General features: G+C 30.4%; 2 protein-coding genes across 3 annotated transcripts; one reads left to right on the forward strand and one right to left on the reverse strand.

The window, feature by feature from the left end:
- Nucleotides 1-2,084: 2,084 nt before the first annotated feature.
- On the reverse strand, nt 2,085-10,639 carry LOC132943813 (uncharacterized). Of its 2 annotated transcripts, XM_061012928.1 has the most exons (6): nt 8,635-8,730; nt 7,037-7,780; nt 6,860-6,944; nt 3,836-3,935; nt 3,652-3,774; nt 2,085-2,767 (listed from the first exon to the last, which is right to left on the reverse strand). In XM_061012928.1, exons 2-6 carry the CDS (start codon nt 7,758-7,760, stop codon nt 2,648-2,650), a joined length of 1,152 nt encoding a protein of 383 aa, XP_060868911.1. In that variant the 5' UTR covers nt 7,761-7,780; nt 8,635-8,730; the 3' UTR covers nt 2,085-2,647. The 2 variants fall into 2 exon arrangements, with proteins under 2 accessions (XP_060868911.1, XP_060868912.1); XM_061012929.1 differs by lacking the exons at nt 7,037-7,780; nt 8,635-8,730 and adding an exon at nt 10,382-10,639.
- A 2,687-nt stretch (nt 10,640-13,326) lies between these two features.
- On the forward strand, nt 13,327-18,233 carry LOC132943627 (basic-leucine zipper transcription factor A-like). The gene is made up of 5 exons (XM_061012656.1): nt 13,327-13,580; nt 17,027-17,157; nt 17,234-17,353; nt 17,424-17,516; nt 17,809-18,233. Exons 1-5 carry the CDS (start codon nt 13,327-13,329, stop codon nt 18,231-18,233), a joined length of 1,023 nt encoding a protein of 340 aa, XP_060868639.1.
- The last annotated feature ends 4,498 nt before the right edge of the window (nt 18,234-22,731 follow it).

Here is a 22,731-nt window from a genome sequence, read left to right on the forward strand (position 1 = left end):
TCATAATCTAAAATAATAATAGGTAGATACGGTATTATATTTTTATCAATAACAAATTAATATGAAAATAATATATTGTATGCTGAAAACAAAAAAGTGCCATGATGAAATTACGAGCTAAATTTGTATATTATATTAATCACGATTTAATCACTATTATACAATAGAAACGATTTTCTATATTATTATGCATTTACAATTTCTCGTTTCATTATATCATTTTTATAATTAATAGAGATACGGATTAGGTTGTAATTTTTCCCCGAGAAACTTGTACGTAACACCATTGATTATAAATACCTACTAGTATTTATAGTCAATGGTAATACGTATGCCGGCCTTTTCTGAAACAGTTTAAGCACTCCTGGTAAATTAAGTTAAACAAATGTATTTATAACCAACTAATTGATTAGAACACTAGTTCTTACTTCTTAAATCTTAGTTCTTTGTTTAATATTTTGTAAGACCTCGTGTCTTGCAACCGGAGACAGCATGCGTAAGCAGCTATTACCTACTTATCACACTTACTTTAACTGGCAAGGTTACATACAATAAGCAAGTACTTCGCGCAAGTAAAAAAAACAGAAAATCGGGAACTTCAGAAAGCAATGACTTCAAAACCAAAGATTTCTAGGGAATTTTTTTTTGCACTACCATTCCCAACTTGTTAGTATACCTATGTAAGTTCTAAGACAAAAAAAAAAAACGTTTCCCGGTAAGGTACTTTTATACCAAAATATGTAGCAAGTTATAACACGAATCTTCTCAGCTGTCGGGATTATCTGGCCTCGAGTTTAGATTCAGATAGTTTGCTTAACCTGTTCTTAATATACTTTAAAGTCGAAAAAAGGTAACCTAACCTAACCACAGGAGGCTGGCCCAATCCACGCCTATATCTAATATATAAAATTCTCGTGTCACAATGTTAGTTACCATACCCCTCTGAAACGGCTTGACCGATTTTTATGAAATTTTATATGCATATTCTTCATTAGGTCTGAGAATCAGCTACTATCTATTTTTCATACCCCTAAGTGATAAGGGTTGTCCAGAAAAAAATAAAAATAAAAATAATAATAGTGTATTATATATTGGTTGCTATTAGTTAATCGGGCATGTTTGTTGATTTGTATTATTATTTTTGTCAAAATATATGCATAAAAAAGAATGTTTATGTGTAGATTAGACCTCTGGGAAGAAAATAGGTTAATTTAAAAAGGATTAAATTGGGTTTTTTTTTATTCATCGGATTTTAGTACGGTTACGGGTTAGGTTAGGTTATGATTGTGTATTAAGAAGATGTCAGCGCACTATTTGTTTTCTCTCTTTGACCCACGCGCAACATAGACAAAACGCATTTGCGCAGAATCGTTTTTTCTATGTTTTCAAATAATCTTAGAGTAAAATCACCCATTACAAAAAAGATAGAGAATAATATTTTTGAGGGAATGTCATATCGATTTTATATTTTATTGATATTTAATTTTGTATTTGAGTTTCAAAATAAACAAAAAAATGTTGTAAATTTAAATGATGTTTAAATTGTTTTGAAACAATATTTAGAGAAATCGATATGACATTCCCTCAAAAATATTATTCACGATCTTTTTTGTAATGGGTGATTTTACTCTAAGATTACTTAAAAACATAGATAAAACGATTCTGCGCAAATGCGTTTTGTCTATGTTGCGCGTGGGCCAGGGAGAGAAGACCAATAGTGTGCTGACATCCTCTTAATTGATTATATTAATCCACCGTATGTGGAATTAAATAAAAACGACAAACTTGGTATAACTTTGATACTTTAGAGTTAAATCATACACTTATGTACAAATAGCACGGGGTCCGCGATCTACGGATTGCCTACCCGATGATATACTGCTGCGAATCAGAATTTTTATTCCGGGCAACAGAAAAGTTAAGATAAATCTAGAACATCATACACCGAATATTAAATAACGCATTGAACAAAGTTTGAGTCATACACAATTTGTACATTTAACGGGTAACGAAGTGCACGGGATCAGCTATAATAATATTATATATTAATATAATAATTTAGTATTGAGGGACGGAGTGGCCGAGCGGACCAAGGCGTCGGTTGTGACGCACACCGACGCTGGTTCAAACCTCGGTACACGGGCGGCATTTTTCTTCGAGCAAGTCATGGTGTCCGGAGGACTAGTGCCGCCGTCCCTCACCCGGGCATGGCAGATACCTGCAACGGGTGCCCACTTGAAGATCTGCCAAAACTGTAATTACACCTACTGTTCCCTCCCCCACAGTTTAAAAACCACCAAATGGCCTAAGTTGCCGCGGGTTAACTAATAAAAAAAAAAAATATATATAGTATTATTTAGAGTGTAGGGATGCAGGGTTACTTATGCAAAAATATATTCAATAAAATAAAATCTATTATTGATTATAGATAATAAAATTATAATATATTAACACACAATTAATACACAATTGTATCATATTACTATAATAATTATTTTAATATTTACGTTCTATTTTTTTTTTAGATTATTTCAAACTACAAACTTCTAAAAATAGTAATTTATCTAAAAATGTTTGGTTTATTTTAATAACTTACTACTATTTATGACTAAACAATACTAGGTAGTAGGAATCACATTTTTTCTACCTACTTTGTACTACGATTACCTATATCATTTTCTAAATTAATAACACCGTTTATATCTTCTGTTTTTGGCACATCGTTTTGACAACACCACGATATAGCTGTATACGCAGTCTGCTTAAACTAAATAATCAGAACAAATATACAAAATATATTAAAATAGTCACAAGTGTGAAATCCTAAAAATTAACACTATCCAATCACCATTGGACAATGAGAAGTTCAACGTATTCTAAAATGACATTAAAACTGTATTACCTAGGTAAAACGATATATAATTGTTTTATAGTCTATAGATAAAATAATATGTAGCTTTTAAAATGCTACAGTGTTAAATTGTTTCCTGATTCTAATATTATGTTTAAAGTCTTTTAGAAAAATTAGCATGACAATACGACTTGTTATAATAAAAAAAAAAAAACGGGAAATTACTCTGTTGTATGTGTCGAGTACTTGGGTGTACCCATACGTCTTGTCATCGAGTGGGTTACTGTAATAAAATTGAATTCAGACATAATACATAATATATTACATTGTGGTATTGTGCACATACGAAAAACGATTTTGCTCTAGATGCTATTTTAGTACATATTTCTAACGACTTCTTTTATTTATCTGTATTAATATAAGCAGGTAATTTGTTTCTCTATGCATTTCGTGGTATAAACTTAATCTAAGTATAAGTTAGGTTAGGTTTTTGAAAAATTCATCGCGTACCTATAGAAAATATGTACTAGGTATGTACTATGTACTATGTAGTGGTGTAAAGTCTCAAGTCCCAACGAATTATATTATTCTAATTACAGCGAAGTAACTAAAATCGTTATTATTTTAGTTTTAATGTTCAACTGGATCAACTGTATACAAATTTTAACTTGAATTTTATACTGTATTTATAACTAAAATGCGGGAAATTGTAAGGGAATTTTCAACTACAAAATGATTGACATAATTGATTTGCATGATTTAAAACTATATGTTCAATTTTATTGAAATCATATACGTACTTGTTCATTGACACAGGAAAATAAGTAGTAGATAAAATATGTATGGAATGTTTCTGATGATATTAATACAAAAAGTTTGAAGTTCATTGGAGATAACAATGAAAAACCATTGAAACAATTCCTCTAAAACATAAGAATAATTGTGTAAGTAACGGCATATTTATGCAGACTGAAGTAATTTAACCATTATTTGTAAGATGGATAGTAATGTTATTAATGATGACACAGAAGCTATTTGATAAAATAATACTGGCTTAATTATTTCGTTTATATATTTCATGTTCCTGTAAGAAAATATTTAAAGTAGGTATAAATAAAGGTCATATAATTTATTTATTGGGGGGACGGAGTGGCCGAGCGGACTAAGGCAATCGTGTCCGGAGAACAAGTGCCGCCATCCCCATGGCAGATACTTACGGGTGCCCAAATTAAAAATTCTGCCAAAACAAACACACACGTGTAAACTAATCTACAGTACCCTCCCCTACAGTACCACAGGCTAATGACCTAGTAGTCAAAGCCTTAAAACTAATAAAAAAAAAAAAATTTATTTATTATATTTTCAATAGTGGTAAAATACTAAAAATTACCTACTTATATTTCATTATTTCAATATTTCAATTACTATTGCACAATTAAACAAAATACAACTTAACTATTTAATAGTAAAGTTGTAAACGTATAAAAGATTAACAAAAGTCAGTGAATTTGTTCTTCCTTTCCATAACATTAATACCATTACCTCCGTAGTCACTCTTCGGCCATCGTTTTAGATAACCTAACCGTCCAGACCCAGCATACACCGCCAACGACAGCACTGCAGGGTAGTGACTGCATGCACAGGATGAGTATCTTATAAGCAGTGGTCGGACTTATCTAGATAAATTTATCTAGATTAATATCTAGATAATTATTTGGTCATCTTTTATCTTATCTAGATAAATAGTTACAAGGTATCTAAACGTTCACCTTAGATAATTTTTTTACTAATCTAAATAAATTCATCTAGATATATTTTTTATTGATAAAAATCGCGATGTTGTACTTACGCATTTTTAAATATTTATACAGATTCTCAAACAAATTTCATGGTTTATAAATAATGTAATTATTTTTATTTATATCATTATTATTATTATGTTCTTAGTGCCCAACTAAAATATACCTAAATTTAAAACCATTTAAAAAATAATTGTATCTTTTTTTATCTAGATAAATAAGTATTTATCTTTATCTTTATCTAGATAAATATGAGTTAAGTTATCTTTTATATCTATCTAGATACATTTGAGTTGCATTATCTTTATCTAGATTTAAAAGTACTTATCTAATCCGAACACTGCTAATAAGACATAAGTGTCGTGAAATGGAAAAAGGTGGGAAAAAAATAGTTACACACCGTGACCAACCTGCAAAACGATTGCGTCGGTAGTCGGTACCGATAGTGAGACAGCTCTTTACAATTTCAAAAGTCACCTAGGACCTGAAAAGGACTACCTAAGCACAAAATTTGGGTCAACAAAAAAATCAAAATGTGCCATATTACAGCGCTAAAGTTAGGTCTCTCTGATTTGTCAAAATGAAACCAAAACAATACAAATATACACGTTAAGGTTAAAAACAGATCACTAGGATCTTTATATTCAATATGGAATCTAAGGGGAACATAGGTATGAAGTATTTTCCACTTAATTCGATTACAAAATAGAACGAAATATTGAGCAAAATTCACGGTAATTTTCTCTCAGTAAAAAATAACTTGTATATAGCAACAGTATTCGACAACTTATACTGCGCGATTCTGTTAACCAATGTCCCGTCTGAACAATATGATTTGGAACATGAGGGGGCACTTATTTTCAGCGCGTTATTTTAAATCAGGTTATTAGCTTGGGGAAAATGGCACTAAGTCACGGACCATGATTGTTAATGGCTTTTCGCACGACCTGATCAGGTCTGTGCCGCAGTTTAAAAAGTAATCCAATGAATTTCATACGTCTTATAAATAAGGTGTTAAGAGGATACCTGAATACCTATTGATGACTTCGCCCAACGCCCAATTATAATTGGACAGTATTGTAATATTTTCAAAAAATTAAAAATTCATGTGACCATGTGAGCCATTTGGAAAAAGTGCTTGAGCGACTGAAACGTCATGGTCTGTCCTGTTATCTAAAAAAAAAGTTTATCACAACGGTGATTTCTTTTTTGGGGCACGTGGTTATCACGATGGTATAATATGTATTCATAAATCAAATTACGGATTTTAAATATTGAAACCGATAACCTAACTTTTTAACGTTACATGATAAAATATAAGTATATTTTTAAAGTAGGCCTAATATTTTCAAACAGTTCCTTAATTTTGATCCATTCACTTATCCATCAATTTATTACTTTATTAATTTTGAGTAAGTACCCAGCAAAATAATATAAAAATTAGTGAATATATAAAATTTAATAAATCATGTAAATTAATTTGTAATTATTATACTACATACCTAATAGCTATCTTAATATTATTATTATTATTTTATAAAATATGCAACTTACATGAATTCCATACAAGATGTCCAAAAATGTGCAAGTATACATTTACTTTATAGAATCAATACATTATGAAACATATATTTTTTCATTGGAATATTGCTTTAAGTAAAATATTAAATACATTTCCTATCTGGCTATATATATACATATACAAATATGAGTTTATAAATTTGACTCATAATATTTTTGTAAAAGGCAATGTTAGTGTATTTGTAAACGATTCATTGGAGCTAAATCTATCGCACTCGTGGTTCTGAAATTCAGTAGGTACATAGGTAATCCTAAGCCCGAGTATATGCACCTCAAAGTCAAATTATTACATTTTGCATATTAAAGACTCAAATATTTGTTGGATCATGAAAAACTAATATTTTCTTGTCTGTTTAGGGTTGCCATTGCTGGTTACTAAAAATATAATAGTTATTAAAATTTGCAATATTTGGTCAAATATCAATCCAAATATTTAATGGTGTCAAAAATCAACGCAGTTTACATTTAACGGAGTTTAAGAAGGGGTAAATCCACAGGATTTTAATCTGTAACGGGTAACGCCATGCAGGATTTAGTAATCAATTAACTCAGAAAGACTGTATAAATACCAACATATATAAGTACTATACAATATACATCTAGTAAGTAAGTTTGAGTGTAAACTTACTCTACCACTTTTTTTTGATCCTTAATCAAAATCTTCACATCTAGGACTTTTGATTCATCATGTCTAACTATTGGCATTCGGTTACCTGAATACAATACATTGTTATATTATAAGTAGGTAGGACACGTATGTAGTTACTTATAATATTTTATAAATAAAACGGAATTTATAACTTACTCATACATTGATTCTCTACGTTGCCAAGTGTATTAAACGAATTTCCAATAGCCTTTAACTGATATGCAGTTGCAATACAGATTACAATTATAAATACATCATAAATCAATGTAGCGTGAGCCCAAACAAACATTATTGTACATTCGATAGTGTAAAACATTGTAAAATTGTCGTTGTAGAATTTATCGGTCACTGGATAAATTATATTAATTATGTTTAGTCGATAGTGGTAAATCTCATTTCTCCCCTTTACTATCGTGTAAGAGTTTTTTACAACGAACGGTGTCGATATCCAAAATACAACATTCACAATCCACAAAACCATAAAAAATGTCGAAACCCATTCCAATTTCTTTCGACCATTTTCATGTATACGTCTGCTGTAATACTTATATGATAAACCTTCGGCGGACGTTAATTGTATACATTTCCATATGGTATCTGAGTAACAAATTATGTAACTGTATTTATAAATTGTAATCATACCTATCACACACAACCAAAAACATCTCATTCCCTCAATTACGTCGCTTAGGCAGCTGTATATGCTCACAATAAACCCAAATAGTGTCATAGTGAAAATAAATATTTGTATTGCAGCTATACATTTAAAAATGTGGTAACCAAACAATTTTGGACTGCGTGGGTTGAATAATTGGTAGAATCCGATAATTTTCAAAAATGTTGTGTTCGCCATTAATTTATGCTCGTTTTTCAATACCATAGTTAATTTTGTATCAAAACCTAATATTAAACAATAATTATTGGTAGGTATAAATGTAAAGTAAATGTAGCTTTAAGTATTTATTTTAAATATACATTTCGTTATAGTTTAATTCATATAAAATTCTGGTCAGTAAATATAATAATAACGTAAAAGAATTGTTATCGTAATATTTAATTTATAACTAATATAAGCATGGTTCTATTACAATTTTATTTTTATTTTTAAAATAAAGTGAATATCAGCGGAAAATCAAAAACCATACCAAATATTATAATAGCTGATAACATATTTTACGTATTATAGAGTTACAATATTATTTAATTAAGTTTAAGTGATACCGTTTAAATTCTTCGTTCAACTCATAAATACCTACCTACATATTTTAATTACAATTTACCGTTTTTATTTTGTTGGAAATAAAGTCAATCGAATATTAGGTAGGTATATAATAATAATAATAGTAATATTGTTTATTACGGAAAAATTCCAATTACATTTTAAATAAAACGGTTCGTGAGAATATTTTTAAAAAAATTATTATTATTATTATTATTATTCTATATAAATAAAATTACATGTGCATTTATCGTATATATAAATATATAATGAAAATGAAATAAAGATTGCTGATTATAGATCATTAAGTGGAGAGTGAAATAAATCTATATTATTTATAGAGTTTCCTAGACATAATAAATATTAGAAGGGGAGAATGATATATATTATGATTTCTTCAAAATGATAAAAGCTAGGTGCGCGTATACATACCTTTTAGTTTTAATTTATTTTTTGTTAGGCAAATATTATTGAGTTTAATTTTTATAAATATGATTTAATAAATAATTTGATTATTATTGATAATTACACTTACCAGACAGAGTAAAATGATTTTACTAAAACCACCCAAGTAGTATCTATCGCTAACACAATAACGCCTATACATAAAACTTCTTCAGGAAAATGTCACTTGTACAAGCGGTCTTACGATACTAACTATACAATTCTATAACCTCGATAAATTGTCTATGATGGCTTTTGATGGACTAGATTGCTGACATGCAACTTAAATATCTAATTAATAATTCATATTTAATTATATTGCCTTATTTTACTATACACGGTAAAATTTACAATTATAGGTTTATGAAAAAGGCTTCGTATCCATAGGCTACCGACTAAGTTAATATTCTATTAGATACTGACCTGCATTATGACCGTAATCATAAGTTACCGGTATAATAAATTGAGTTCGTGTCTACTAGTTTATATAATATGCAGATATTATACAGCTTACCACAGCCGGTGCTGGTGTAGGAGAAAACTACACCTACATGGTGGAATGAAGAGGGGTAAAAGCTAAGCTTATTTTTTATTAACATACCTCTACACTATAATTACCAACGTTATAGTGTACAATATGTCAATATTGTAATAAAAATATTTCTAAATAAAAATACAGGATAACTAATAACGACGGACGATTCCTACACAATTTAAGAACATTTTAATATTCCTATAATAAGGCAATCATAAGACTCAAACTTTAATTTTACAAAATCAAAAAAACATAATATACAAAACAAAAAACATATATAATTTAATTTCTCCTATCAATGCAATAAGATACTGGACACTTGTCGTAACTCGTTTGGTTTAAGAAAATATATATAATTCTATGATAGTCTACGTAGAAAACAAAGTTTATCAAATTAATACAATTATTATATAAGGCCATTAGACCCAAATAATGTAACAATAGTAATAACACTGCAAGTATCAACTCAAGCAAAAAAATCAACCATAACTACAACAACAACATTGGTACCAAATGCGTTAAACCAAACAACAAATTCAACTACAAAAACTCCAAGCGTATCTACGTAAAATACAATAATTATTCCAACCACAACAATACCAACACAAATACAACTATAACAGTATAACAACACACATCCAGCAAAATAAATAAATAAACAAACAAACGTGTCGTTTCATTTTTCGTTACGATTTTTTTCCCACTCACACCTCAAGAAAGAAGTTTTACTTAAAAAAAAACATCATGGTAAAATTGCAATACATTTTTCCTTCCGGCCTCCGATTAGAATCTAAATGAATTCACCTATAAACATATTAAACGAGTACAATTTACAGTATATGACGCAAATCGAAATACAAATCATCGTTAACATCATTATAACATAATAATATACCTCTAAGGCTCTGTGTAAATACTAAATATAGCTGGTATACCAATAATAATAATAATAATATTGGTGAAAAATAAACAGGCTTAAAATCCAGCTGATGCTGACCTATTATAATAATAATAATATGATGAATGCCACCTCGCTGGTTAGTCATAAACGACGTTGTATTTTACATTATCAGTGACGAGTTGGATTGGATGAGCCAAAATTAAATTCATGTGTGAGCCACCCTAAAGTAACATTTAAGGATTTAAAAAAATAAAGTATAAACACTCCCAGAGTCTCTAATTCCCAGAGGAATATATTGATATAACTTTTATTGAAAATGATTCAGTAGTTACTGAGTCTAAAGAGGACAAAGAAACAGACAAACAGATAGACACTAATTTATATTATATAGATTGTACTTACTGTTTATTGCTTGAATGAATAAGATTGAAACTGATGAAAACTTGGGATTTAATAGAAAAGACATTAAGGGGACGTGATACCCGCTTTGTTGTCTCCGTCTTACAAATGCGTAACATACCAAATTATACGCTCAGTAGAACACGTGTAGCTCCGTTAGTTTGAAAATAAGAGTGAACTGACATTTTATAAAATATAAAGGTAAGATTATTATCTAGGCAACCTAATGGGCTTTTTATTATATTTTAATTTTAAAGCGAGTTATGAGTATTTTAAAATTGTAAATTCTTTGCACACCTTAAAAACTTCATAACTCGCTTTAAAATTAAAATATAATAAAAATCCCATGAGGTTGCCTAGATAATAATCTTACCTTTATATTTTATAAGAGGTCAATTCACTCTAATTTTTAAATTAACGGAGCTACACGTGTTCTAATGAGCGTATAATTTGGTATGTTACGCATTTGTAAGACGGAGACAACACATGCGGGTATCACGTCCTCTTAACAATTCACATGAACTTTTTATTTCAATTATTAATAATTAAGTACAACTGACAACCACATTGCTACACGGTTAAACACGAAGTGTGTATATGTATGATACATTGATACATCATACTGTGATAACATAATCATATCATATACATTACACAGATGACAGATAGATAAATATATATTATACAATGTTTGAATCGCATAGGAATCACTTATACATTTATGACGTTTTTCATTTTGTTATCTCATTGTCTCTTTAAATTTTTAAAGTGCCTGTTTATTTTTAGAAATTAAGTACACTTTGATACCGTATTAGTGGCGTAGTACCGTACCTACTATGTTAACTACTTATCTTAAATATACTATTTCCTGCGTGGCTATATAACATAAAAAAAATACTAACGAATTCAAATTTTATTTCAAATTGGACAACTAGAAGTACCTATTTTTTTTTTTCGCCCACTTTTGGCATTAAAGCATTAATAAACATAATTATTCATTGTCAAACAATAATTAGTAAAATATTTACGAATGTGCCTTTGATGAATTGTGCCTGTTTGTTGACATGATTACCTATATGCTAAATAACAGGGGTGGCCAAACGATCGACTATTTAAAGTCGATCCCGATTTGATACAATATATAATTATATATTAGGTAACCAACCCTAGTAAATCGTAATGACCGCTGTCGACAATAGTAGTACTTATGTGTATTATATTTTTATACCTCCTTAAAGGAAAAATATTTTATCAGTACATTTTTATCAAAAAAAGGTTGGCCATCCTTGCTATACAACATAGTGATCACCACACTCACACTAATAAGTAATAACACAAATATTACATGCGGCGACAACGATATTAGAAATTGCCTACATTTTACCCCTTAAACAATAGCCGCCTCAACGGACTTGATAACCTTAATACCTATTTTAAGTCGTTAAATACATTTTAATATAATATATTATTTAAACAATATTATAGATTTTCTAATAGTTTTTCGTTTTGTTTTGTTAATTTACATAGTGGATTAAACATAAAAAAAAATAATAGGTATGCTAAAACTAAAATGCACATACACTACTATATTATTTTTAAGTGTATTGCATGTTTTAACAATACAAAATATTTTGGTTACATAGCGTTTTGTACAGAAAATTTAGTTACATGTGGATGTGGTGTGTTCATTCTTCCGGTACCCATATGTATAGAAATAAATACCAATGTGAGAGGTATAATTGTATAAACTATAAATTAAATGTTCATAAACAGAAAAATAGTTTTAATTATTATAGTTTATAGTTACTAGTTATTACCCTAAACAAGGATGAGCTTGCTTTTTTCAAATATATATGCACCCATTATCAAACGCCTTAGTGTAAATATGAATAGTTGTATTTCTATAGTACAAAAATAACAATCTCAAATAAAATATAGTATAGTTTAAAGGATGGTAACATTTAAGTTAAAAACTACATTCTAGATGCTGAACGTTAGCGAGGAAGATATTGATTTTACGAAGGGTTCTACTTATTTATTTTGTCTGTAAATACTTTTTTAGTTTTCGGGTAAAAAAAGTGCTTGAAAAGTTTGATTGGTACTGTCGTACGCATATATCGTTTGTGAATTGGAAATGTGACGCAGGCGATAAGTACAAAAAAGTAACTTTTGTATAGACTACTTACCTACTACTTTCAGTATTTTTCTAATAAGTTAGGAACAAAAACTTAAATATACAGCAATCCATCAGTCTGGAACAAAATTTTTTAAGAGAATGTTTTGGGTAGTTTATGTCATTCTAAAAGTAATTTATTGCAACTTCAAATTTAAATATAGAGATTTGTATTTGTTTCAGTATTTTAAAGATTTAATTAACTATCGATTTATTCATTTTTATTAATAATACATGCATATTTGTTAACTTTTTTCAAATTTTAGATAAATTAGAGTATAGAGTTGAAAAATGTATTCCCAAGCCCACTTAACTACGGGCTTAATGTAAACCTGATTTAAGATTTTAAAATTTAAATTTCAGTTTACCTATAATAAATACACAATATATAAACTTCAATAAAATTCCAACCTCGACGGAATTTCATAACTCTTTGGTTACCGTTTATTATAATAGTCATCAATATAATATTAAACTATTATCATACCAACACACTATAATACACAATATTATTAAAATTTATAACATACATTAAACAATACACAAACATTCTTGTCCACGGTAACGACAGATATAATTATAAATTATAATATTATTTCCGCGTCGATCAGTCACGGTATTATAATATAGCTGTAAACCTGACACCTGCCCGGTAAGTGATAATGCATCTTACGTAGTTTGTGTGCGCTGCTCGTCATCGTGGTTTAATATTATTGTCACGCAAGACTTTATAATATTTACGTGGTACACCTAACAGTAGCAAAGTGGTACTACCATGTCCGACGGCAGTGGCTGTAGTGAAATGCGACAGGTGTCCGTCAAGGACCTGATACCAGAGAGTCGATTGGCGGTCGTCGCTGGCGATTTCTTCGTCTCGGATCCTGTGGTTTACGATGGCGATGATGTGTTCGAAGTGAACCTGACGCCCGACGACCGTGCCGGCCGACAAGCCCGTCTCCGGTTCTCCGACATGGAGACGTGGATGTTACCTGATACCGAGTTTATGTTTCTCAGGTGCATCGCGGGCGCGTGAGTATGACCATGATTATATTATTATTATGAATCTAGGACGTTTCCGTGAATGTCCGCAATTGGCGAGTGTCGTCAGTCACCGGTTAAATATGTCGTCCTACGCCAAAGTCGTTGGTGAATGTTTTTTTGCGTATTGATTAGATTTGTACTGTTTGTAAATATGAATAGTTGTATTTCTATAGTACAAAAATAACAATTTATTAACATATTGATTATTGGTGAATGTTGGCAATGCCGATATTATAATCTGATCTAATCATACTATCTAGTATTCTAGCACCTATCGATACAGTAAAGGTACTGTACAAGTTGATAATTTCAATAAAATGTTTTATTACCTTACCCAACCACTCTCATTATACCTGGATAACCACCATGCTATGCTGTCTCGCTAACATTTAGTATGATATTGTCATTCAACGTAGTTATAGGTATATTTTATTGTATACGATTGATTTGCAAAATAACTAAGACATCTTCGACCGTAGTAAAATGGATCCCCAAAAATTGTTAGCTGTATAGTATTAGATGTAGTAGATAATGATTTTTTATAAACTAGCTACCAAAAATTGTCTTATGAATCAATTATACACACCAGAAACCAATTTTCAGTATGTGAAGAAAATATAATATCAATCAATTCAATAATAATAAGAAAAAAAAAAAATTCTGCATCAAATTCATCAACTGGTGGGCAAGGGTATACACGATGTGATTGCAAAACAAAGTGCACCACAAAAAAGTGTGGTTGTAGAAATGTTGGCATTTTATGTAGTACAAAATGTCATGTTGCAATATGTAGAATAGTTTTTGTATGGCAAAATAATCATAATTTAAATTAATAATACAAGTAGAATACTGTCTGATAATAATAAATTTATAATTAAACATATTGTTTCTATTTTGTATTATTGTCAATAGACTACAGTACTATAGTAAAATATTATGTGCGAATATGTACCTATGTCAACCTTAACCAAAACCATGTTGTGTATGTCAACATTGACCAAAATCCTGATGTAAATGTTAACGTCCACTGGTACATGTCTATATTATTTTAATTTTTCAACATTCACCAATTTAGTAGGTGTTTGTCGACATTCACTAGGTGATTGTCAGCATTGCGAATTGCGGACATTCACAGTAACATATACACACTTGACGACGCCTATCTAACAATCGTCAGAATATCCATAGCTGAGCACAATTTGAAACCGAGGGATTTGGGTTTTGGATTTCCAAAATAGTTGTAACTACGAATTTAATAGATATAAATATATAGGTAGGTACAATTAAAAAAAGACTCATCCAAATTACTGTAGGTATGTACGATGTACCTATTAACTATTAGTTACTTTATATTCACGCAGGTAAAGATGTCCCACCAGTACACCGTATAAAATTTATCACCCCGCCACTCTTGTTTGTTATCGCCCCGCCATGAACAAAATAAATAATATGATAGATAAAAAAATAATGTATAATAAAAGAAACAATGAAAATGAAAATAATATATTATTGTATTAATTAAACAATAATATTTCAAAATTTAATTATATTTTATATATAAAATTCAAATATAAAATATGTATTAAAATTATAAATTTAAAAAAAAAACGCTTGCCGAGTCAGGATCGGCATGTAAACTTTCTTGATTTTTAATTTTTAGAAATTTATTAACTGATATCACACCCAACTACCCAAGCTATATATAAGATATAACTATTTGAATTTCGTTGTTTGGGGTCTTGTTAGATTCACATTGGTCAGGAGAAGTGCAGTGAACATTTTCAGAACTTTGTTAATTCACTACAGACCATTAAAAAAAAATTTAAACAAATTTATTGGGCGTGTTTTGATGTTTTTCAGCTTTACAGCTTTGTAGTGAATTTATTAACGATTGGAGATAAAGTTCTGAAAATCTTCACTGCACTTCTCCTAGCCAATGTGAATCTAACAAGACTCCAAACAACAAAATCCGTTCTCCAGTTTCGGAAATCTACCTCGCTAAATAAAAAACTAGCGAAAAATAACTTCTTTTTATTTGTTAAAAATTAAATAGTTTTTTTTTTAAATTTTAGTTCCACATTTAGTATCTACTTGATAATCCTTTTTTAATGAGTTATCAACCAACTTTCTAGCTACCATAGTTTAGGAGAAAAGTTAAAAAAAAATAGAAATGTTGGGACTGTTCACGCCGACGTTTTTATGGATTCAAGTGGTTATACCGCTTGGGTGTGATATCGAATCTCTCTCATTAATGTTTTATATTAAAGCTAGCTAAATTACCCACTTACTCGTCATTATTGAGTTACATTTTTATTATTTTCCTATTTAACACAAATTCTTGAAGTTTTCAAAATTCAGACTTTTTTCATTTCAATTACCATACTTTCTTGATTAAAAATCAAAAAAGTAAAATGTTAAATTTATTAAGTGGGCCAGAACTCAGAAATATCTTTTAAGATAGTTTCAAATGCATCTTGTTCCCCGAGACGTGTTCTCCACCTAAGTTCTGCCGAATACGATTCCAGAAAAATATGTCTATTATACCTTGCTCTACAACGCTTTTTATTTCCTCATTTAGCAGAACCCCCAGAACCCCTCGATGCATAGGCGCAAATGGCGTTTGAGATTTGGAGGGGCTGAAGCCTTACTTTGATAATATTGAATAAGCTTAAAAAAAAGTGTAGGAAATGTTTGGGGGGTTATGGACATTTTGCGGGGCTTAGCCTCTAAAGCCCTCCCCCCCCCTATATGCACCTTTGCGGCTTAATGTTTCGGGTGCGCCCCTGTGACCGGATAAACAAAATTATAGGTGTGGTTTACAGTGTAACCATTTCTTAAAATATATCGTCTATCCACGAGCTAAACACAAATACACGATAGTCGATAACTGTAGGAACAATAACAGCACACTATTGTATAAAGTAATGTATAAACTATAAAGTAACTAATAAAACTATATGGCGGGTGATAACAAACAAGAGCGGCGGGGAGATAAATTTTGTACGGTGTATTGGCGGGGTGATAACAAACAAGTACCCATAATTTATTATGTCTATTTAGAACCTGCCTAATACATTTAAATCCTGATTATAATATTTATTATACGATTATTTATTTAAATTGTAAATTGTCGTGCTTGCCGCTTCGAAATGTTTTAATTATCAATTTATAATTTGTATTAAATATTAAATATTTCATAAATTATGCCTACCTGTTTTTACTTTATGGACAATAATTGTATGTTATTAATTCCTTAAAAACAATTTTGTTTTCAGTACAATTGTATACACGAATACAATTATTATAATTTCGTACATACATTTCGTACTGATTTAGTGATTTATATTATATGTACCTAACATATAAATGAAAATGTATTTTTAAACTAAAGATGAATTATTACCTATAACTTGTGAAGCAAAATATTTTCATAGGGATGCTAATGATGTTGAACATTTTATTGCGGAAAAAAGCCATTGGTTAGGTGGAAAAAATATATCTTTGAATTTAGATGTAAGCAAAACCATATTTAACAGGCAAACTAAATTGGTGTTGCATAATACCAGTAAGCTATAAATGTTTTATACAACATGTACCTAAGACCTATATCATTATCGTTTACATTTGATATTTTTTTTTAGAACCGCTGCAGAAAACCTTAGACTACCATATTACAAATGCATCACAGCCGTTAAAAAAAACTAATTTCATACTTGAAGATTGGCCTTACGTTAGTTTAAATAAGCCATTAATACCAAAAGGTATTTCATAATCTTATAGAAACATAGAAACCAATTATAAACTGTATCCCTTCAAATTTTGTCTGTTAAGGAACTGACGATGAACTCGCACCGTGGATGAGATCACGAAATAAACAATTTAACACTTGTCTTCCTGAAAAATCGAATAAAACGCCACAATCAGGTAATTCTATAGTTATAGAGAAATAATCCTACTTCCAAGTAGGCAGTTGAATATTTATTTGTTTATTTATTTTGAGCGATATATTATATAATGCGAATGAATTTTATATTTACCTACTTACCTATACTTTTTCCAACAAAATTAAAATAAGTTATTAATAGGTATGTATAGTAAATTACCATTATTTATATTACTGTTATTATACACAGAAGAGTAGAATAATTATACAACTAATAAAATACTATTAGTTATTGACCGATATTTAAAAAATTGTTTTCATAATCGTATTCAGCTTTTTCGACGCACGATTATGATTTTTTGCACGGATACTGGAAACTACAGCAAACACAGCAACAGAAGCAACACCAGCAACCACATCAACTGTACCAACAACAACAACAACACCTTCACAAATTATATCAACAACAACGACAGCAACACCAATACCAACAGCAACTCCAACACCAACAACGACAGCAACACCTGCAACACCATTTACAGCATAGGGCAGTTTTTTACCCACCGCCATCATCCCGCCAACAAGTGTTTATGTATGGTCAGCAGCCGATGATCGGACCATACTTGTCCAATATCGCTTTCCAAGGATGGCCGGGTAACTTTTACCAGCGATTATCTACCCCATTTCTACTGGCGACACATTATCATCAGGACCCGCACAACAACGATTCGTCGTCAGCAACTACTACCCAACATTAATGCACATTTGTTATTCTAGATCAAGCAAAGTACGATCGACTTGACTTCCCTATTTTCGAATACATTTATATACCTACGATTCATTCGGGTACTATCAAATATTTTCGAAAATTGATCGAATAGCGATTTAGAATAGATATCGTTGTTTTTTCAATCCTCAAATCATATAATTTGTCGATGACAATATTTTTGTGACGTTCAATATGAAGTTATACATTTACGATTATTATATATTAGTTACTATGTATATTGAATAATTATGATGCAGCACATTAAAGCGTTTCATTTGTACGTGATTACTCAAATCTTAATATAATATAGTCATATCACATATTATAATCCTCAGTTTTCCATATAAATTCAAAAAAAAAATAAATATCTGACGACTGACGAGTATGGGCTGGTAAAAAATTATAAATGATTCGTAGATCGTTGACAATTGTCAAAAGAATGATTCAGTAAACATTTTATATTTAATAAAAATATATGTTTTTAAAATAATATAATAATATGATGTAAATGAAAGTTCAGCGGGTCGGCCCTCATACCAATTTTATCTGGCTCGCGAGTCTTGTTTATAATTTTAAGTTACGAACTTAAATAAACTAAAATAAATTTGAAAAGAATATATATTTTCATTTAAAATAAAATAAAATATACTATTCAAATTGTGTCCCGTGAAAAATGTATATTTATTTTTTGACCCTTTTCATTTAAAAGGCCGATCACCATCATTGAAACCACTCTCAAAGTTGAAAATCAAAACATTTTTCTTTTATATTAATACGTGTCTTCAGACACGAAAAAACCTGTTACATTTTTATATAAATCCAATCAAAGTTAAATATTCATTTGAGTATTTATTTCGGTCATGTGTAGTGACACATCTACGTATTTTAGAATACGTATTTATATAATCAATTATCATAAATTGATTAAATTGATTAAATTGATTCAATAGTAGACCGATAATAATTTAAAAGAATAATACCTAGGTAACCAAGAAAGGAAGAAACATATTATTATAAAAAAATATAAATAATATTAAATATATGTTTGGTGAGGGTCGGGATTTAACGCTCTGCGTAAAACGGTTCGCTGTCACCTAAATGAAGTACCTAATCACTTCAAACATTTTTAATTCACATCATAGTAAAATCATATTATATGATATGCTGAGAATATAATAAACTAGGTATTAATAGAAATGTAAGATTGAGATTTTCAAAAATAGTATTAGTTTTTTTTTCTATTCATTAAACTCCTAATTTAGCATCAAAGATAGCTTCACTATTAGTGAATCACTAATGTACATGTTAAATTTAAGTCATTGCATACCTACAAAAAAACGATCTATCAGAGACGGTGAGTCAGGCTCTATTTCAAACGAGATTATTTTTATAGTTACTAAAATTTATCAAATATAAAGTAATAAACTTAAGTAATACATTTTCAATCTGGTAGTATATTTTATACGGTAAATTTGATGTATTAATTTATTATCCTAATTTTTATGTAACATAAATTAGTTTGGTTATTTAATGAAAAATAATTGGTTTTGGTTAGTTCAAAGGTCTGGTCCTAGGTCTTCGTCTAAGACGTTAGTATCTTGCTTTTTTCAAGTTTCTTTATATATTTATGGCATTCTGTTAGAAGGTGTCTTACCGTTATTGTGCCTCCACAGGTTTTGAAAATGGCTGGGTCAACATTGGGAATTAGAAAACCGTGAGTTATCCTTGTATGTCCAATTCGTAGTCTATTTTGAGTACCTAGTCTTTTCTTTTTAATTTGGGGTTGTGCCATTGCCCCATTCGTGTATTGAGTTATTGATTTTCCTTAGTTTGGATTGGTTTTGGTGTCAATTATTTTCCATTTTATCACGATATTGTTGTGAATCTGGTGTTTTTTGTCTAAGTAAGTTGTAATTTATATGAGTATAATGTGTTATTAAGTTCGGATGACTTTTTTGTTCCATAATCCACTCTGTTTGGTTTGTCATTCTCTTCTATGTTTGATTAGATTGTTTTTTTCTTGTATGTAGTATGTCTATAGCATAGTAAAATGAATAAAGATTCGATAAGTATTCATTTAACTATGGTCTGTAGTATATGTTGTATTTTCTATACTTTTTAGTGTTCTAAGGGAGGATGGTGTTGTGTGTTGTTCTTCAGCGTATTTCATGACTCGCGTATGTAGTGTTTGATTGTTTTGAGAATTGCTGTGGCTTCTGCCGTATCGAACAGTTTTCCAGTAGCTTATATCTAACAATACGATTTCGTACTATACTTTGGTCATGTTTAGTATTCATGTTTGTTAATGGGTTATAAGTCAAAACTTATGACCTTTTTTTCATGTATCATCACTACACGGGAGCCGTACAGTTTTCACATCACTTGGCCCTCATGCAGCATCGTTTATTTATAGCAAATATGTACATCTTTTTCGAGCTTTCATGGGCCAGGATAAATCCACAGGGACAGCGCTGTATATACGTATACGTATACCCCAAGCTCCATGAAAGCTTACAATCACTTTACAGCGGCTATGGCCACACGGGGATAGCCGGGGACATGCCCCACACAATCCCACATAATTATTTACATTATATGTATATTTTTTTTCTGATGTGTTCGAAGTCTTCTTGGGCTGGCCTAAGTCCTCCGCCCTAAACTTCTCGTTCAGGGGTTCTCTTCTTAGACCGGCCTAAGCCAGCCGTCCTAGACTTCCCCTTCCCAAGCCGGCCGTGCTCCGCCGCTCTCGAGTCCTGGTGCTTGAAAAGGATCACGCAGCATTCCTCACGACAGCAGCCCTTTCTTTTACTTCTTTGAGAGTCAGGATCTCCTCCACCATTTTGTAGAAGATAAGACCGTGCCCTGGGACACGCCCGCACGTAACAGGTTTGGGGAACCTTCTGGTCACTGACGAAGCTCTCTCTCGGATAGCCAGGAATGAATCATCAGGACTAGGTACTCAGGTGTACCTTTTTTTCTAAGTGCTTCGTGGATCATTGGCCACCGGAGTAAGTTGAAGGCATTCTTAACGTCCATGGTGACCAAGATGCAGAGCTCTTTCTGCCTGTGGTTTCCCGTAGCCAAATGCTCTGCAAGCATTGTTACGACCTCAACAGCAGTTTCAGTGGAAATGCCCTTCCATAAGCCAAACTGGTTTGGAGCTCAGCCGGAGTAGCGGGAGTCCTGGTGGGTTTCGAACCTCTATAGGAGGAGTCTCTCTAGTAGTTTTCCCGGTGTGTAGATCGGACGGAAGCTGGAAGGTGCCTGGACCCAATGGACCTAACCTAACCCACCATAACCCATTCAAATTTTAATAAATTCATTATTTACTTTTGTCTCTAAAAGTTATTTTTATTAAAAAGTATTTTAATTTTTGAAATGTGTTATTGTTATTTTATTTACAAATGTATATAAGTTTATATTAAACAAACTATATTAAATAATAACTAAAATTACTTTTTAAATAATTTTTTACAGTACGAGTATGTATGGTAAAGCGGGGCATTATCGTATGTGGGGCAAAACCATATAATCAGGATTTTATCAATAATTGATATCATGGCCAGGGCTGCATTTAGGGGGGCGCTGGGTACAACTGCCCCGGGCGCCGGTATTTTGTGGTCAGAAATATGTTTACTTGTGAATTATTAAAATTTTAATTATTTTAATAACAGTATCATATAATGTAATTTAGTATAATAGTATTATAATATATAGTATTATGCTGTTTGAAATGTATTATTCAAACAACCAATGTATTTATAGCAATATAGATATAAGCGATCGATAATTATTAATATACCTAATAACAGTTCCCAAATTTGTTGTGATTATGTCAATAGACATCAGTTATTTATAATAATACGGGCAATACGGCGTATTTTGATATCATGTGCGGCGTGCTATTTTACAACACAATTATTACTTATTGCATATTAGGACATTAGGTACCTACTAGATAGTTATAACTTATAAGTCAACCAACTCGAGCGTTTCAAGCCACAGTATTTGTGAATGATGCCCATGTGATTACTGATTACGTATTGTTTCTGTTAGTTGTCACTATTCAGCGCTGTTGAGGGTTGAATGTTGATTATTTATTTATTATTATATTTTTTTTATACTTTTATATTATTTTAATTATGGCCGGTAAAAAAATGGTAAGTGGTAGTCAAAATTGTAAAAAAACTTTGTTTAAACACAAAAAACAACTTAATGTTGTTAACAAATGTAAAAAATTCAAGACTTGTTTGGTGAAAAAACCTTAACAGTTGAAAGTAAATATTGGTACACTATGTGTCCTATGTCTATACAACATAAATTATACTTACAAGTTACAGTATAAGTTCTAACTACCTATGTATTAATCAGAGTTAGTGCGTTAATTAAATATTAGCATTTTTAACTAATACAATTTAAAGTGCATATACATTTTAGTATTTTACTCAATTTAGAACTTCAACTATTAGATTATTTTATGTGTAAAT

This window comes from Metopolophium dirhodum, chromosome 4 (genome assembly GCF_019925205.1).
Source record: "Metopolophium dirhodum isolate CAU chromosome 4, ASM1992520v1, whole genome shotgun sequence".
In the NCBI taxonomy this organism is placed as follows: Eukaryota; Metazoa; Arthropoda; class Insecta; order Hemiptera; family Aphididae; genus Metopolophium; species Metopolophium dirhodum.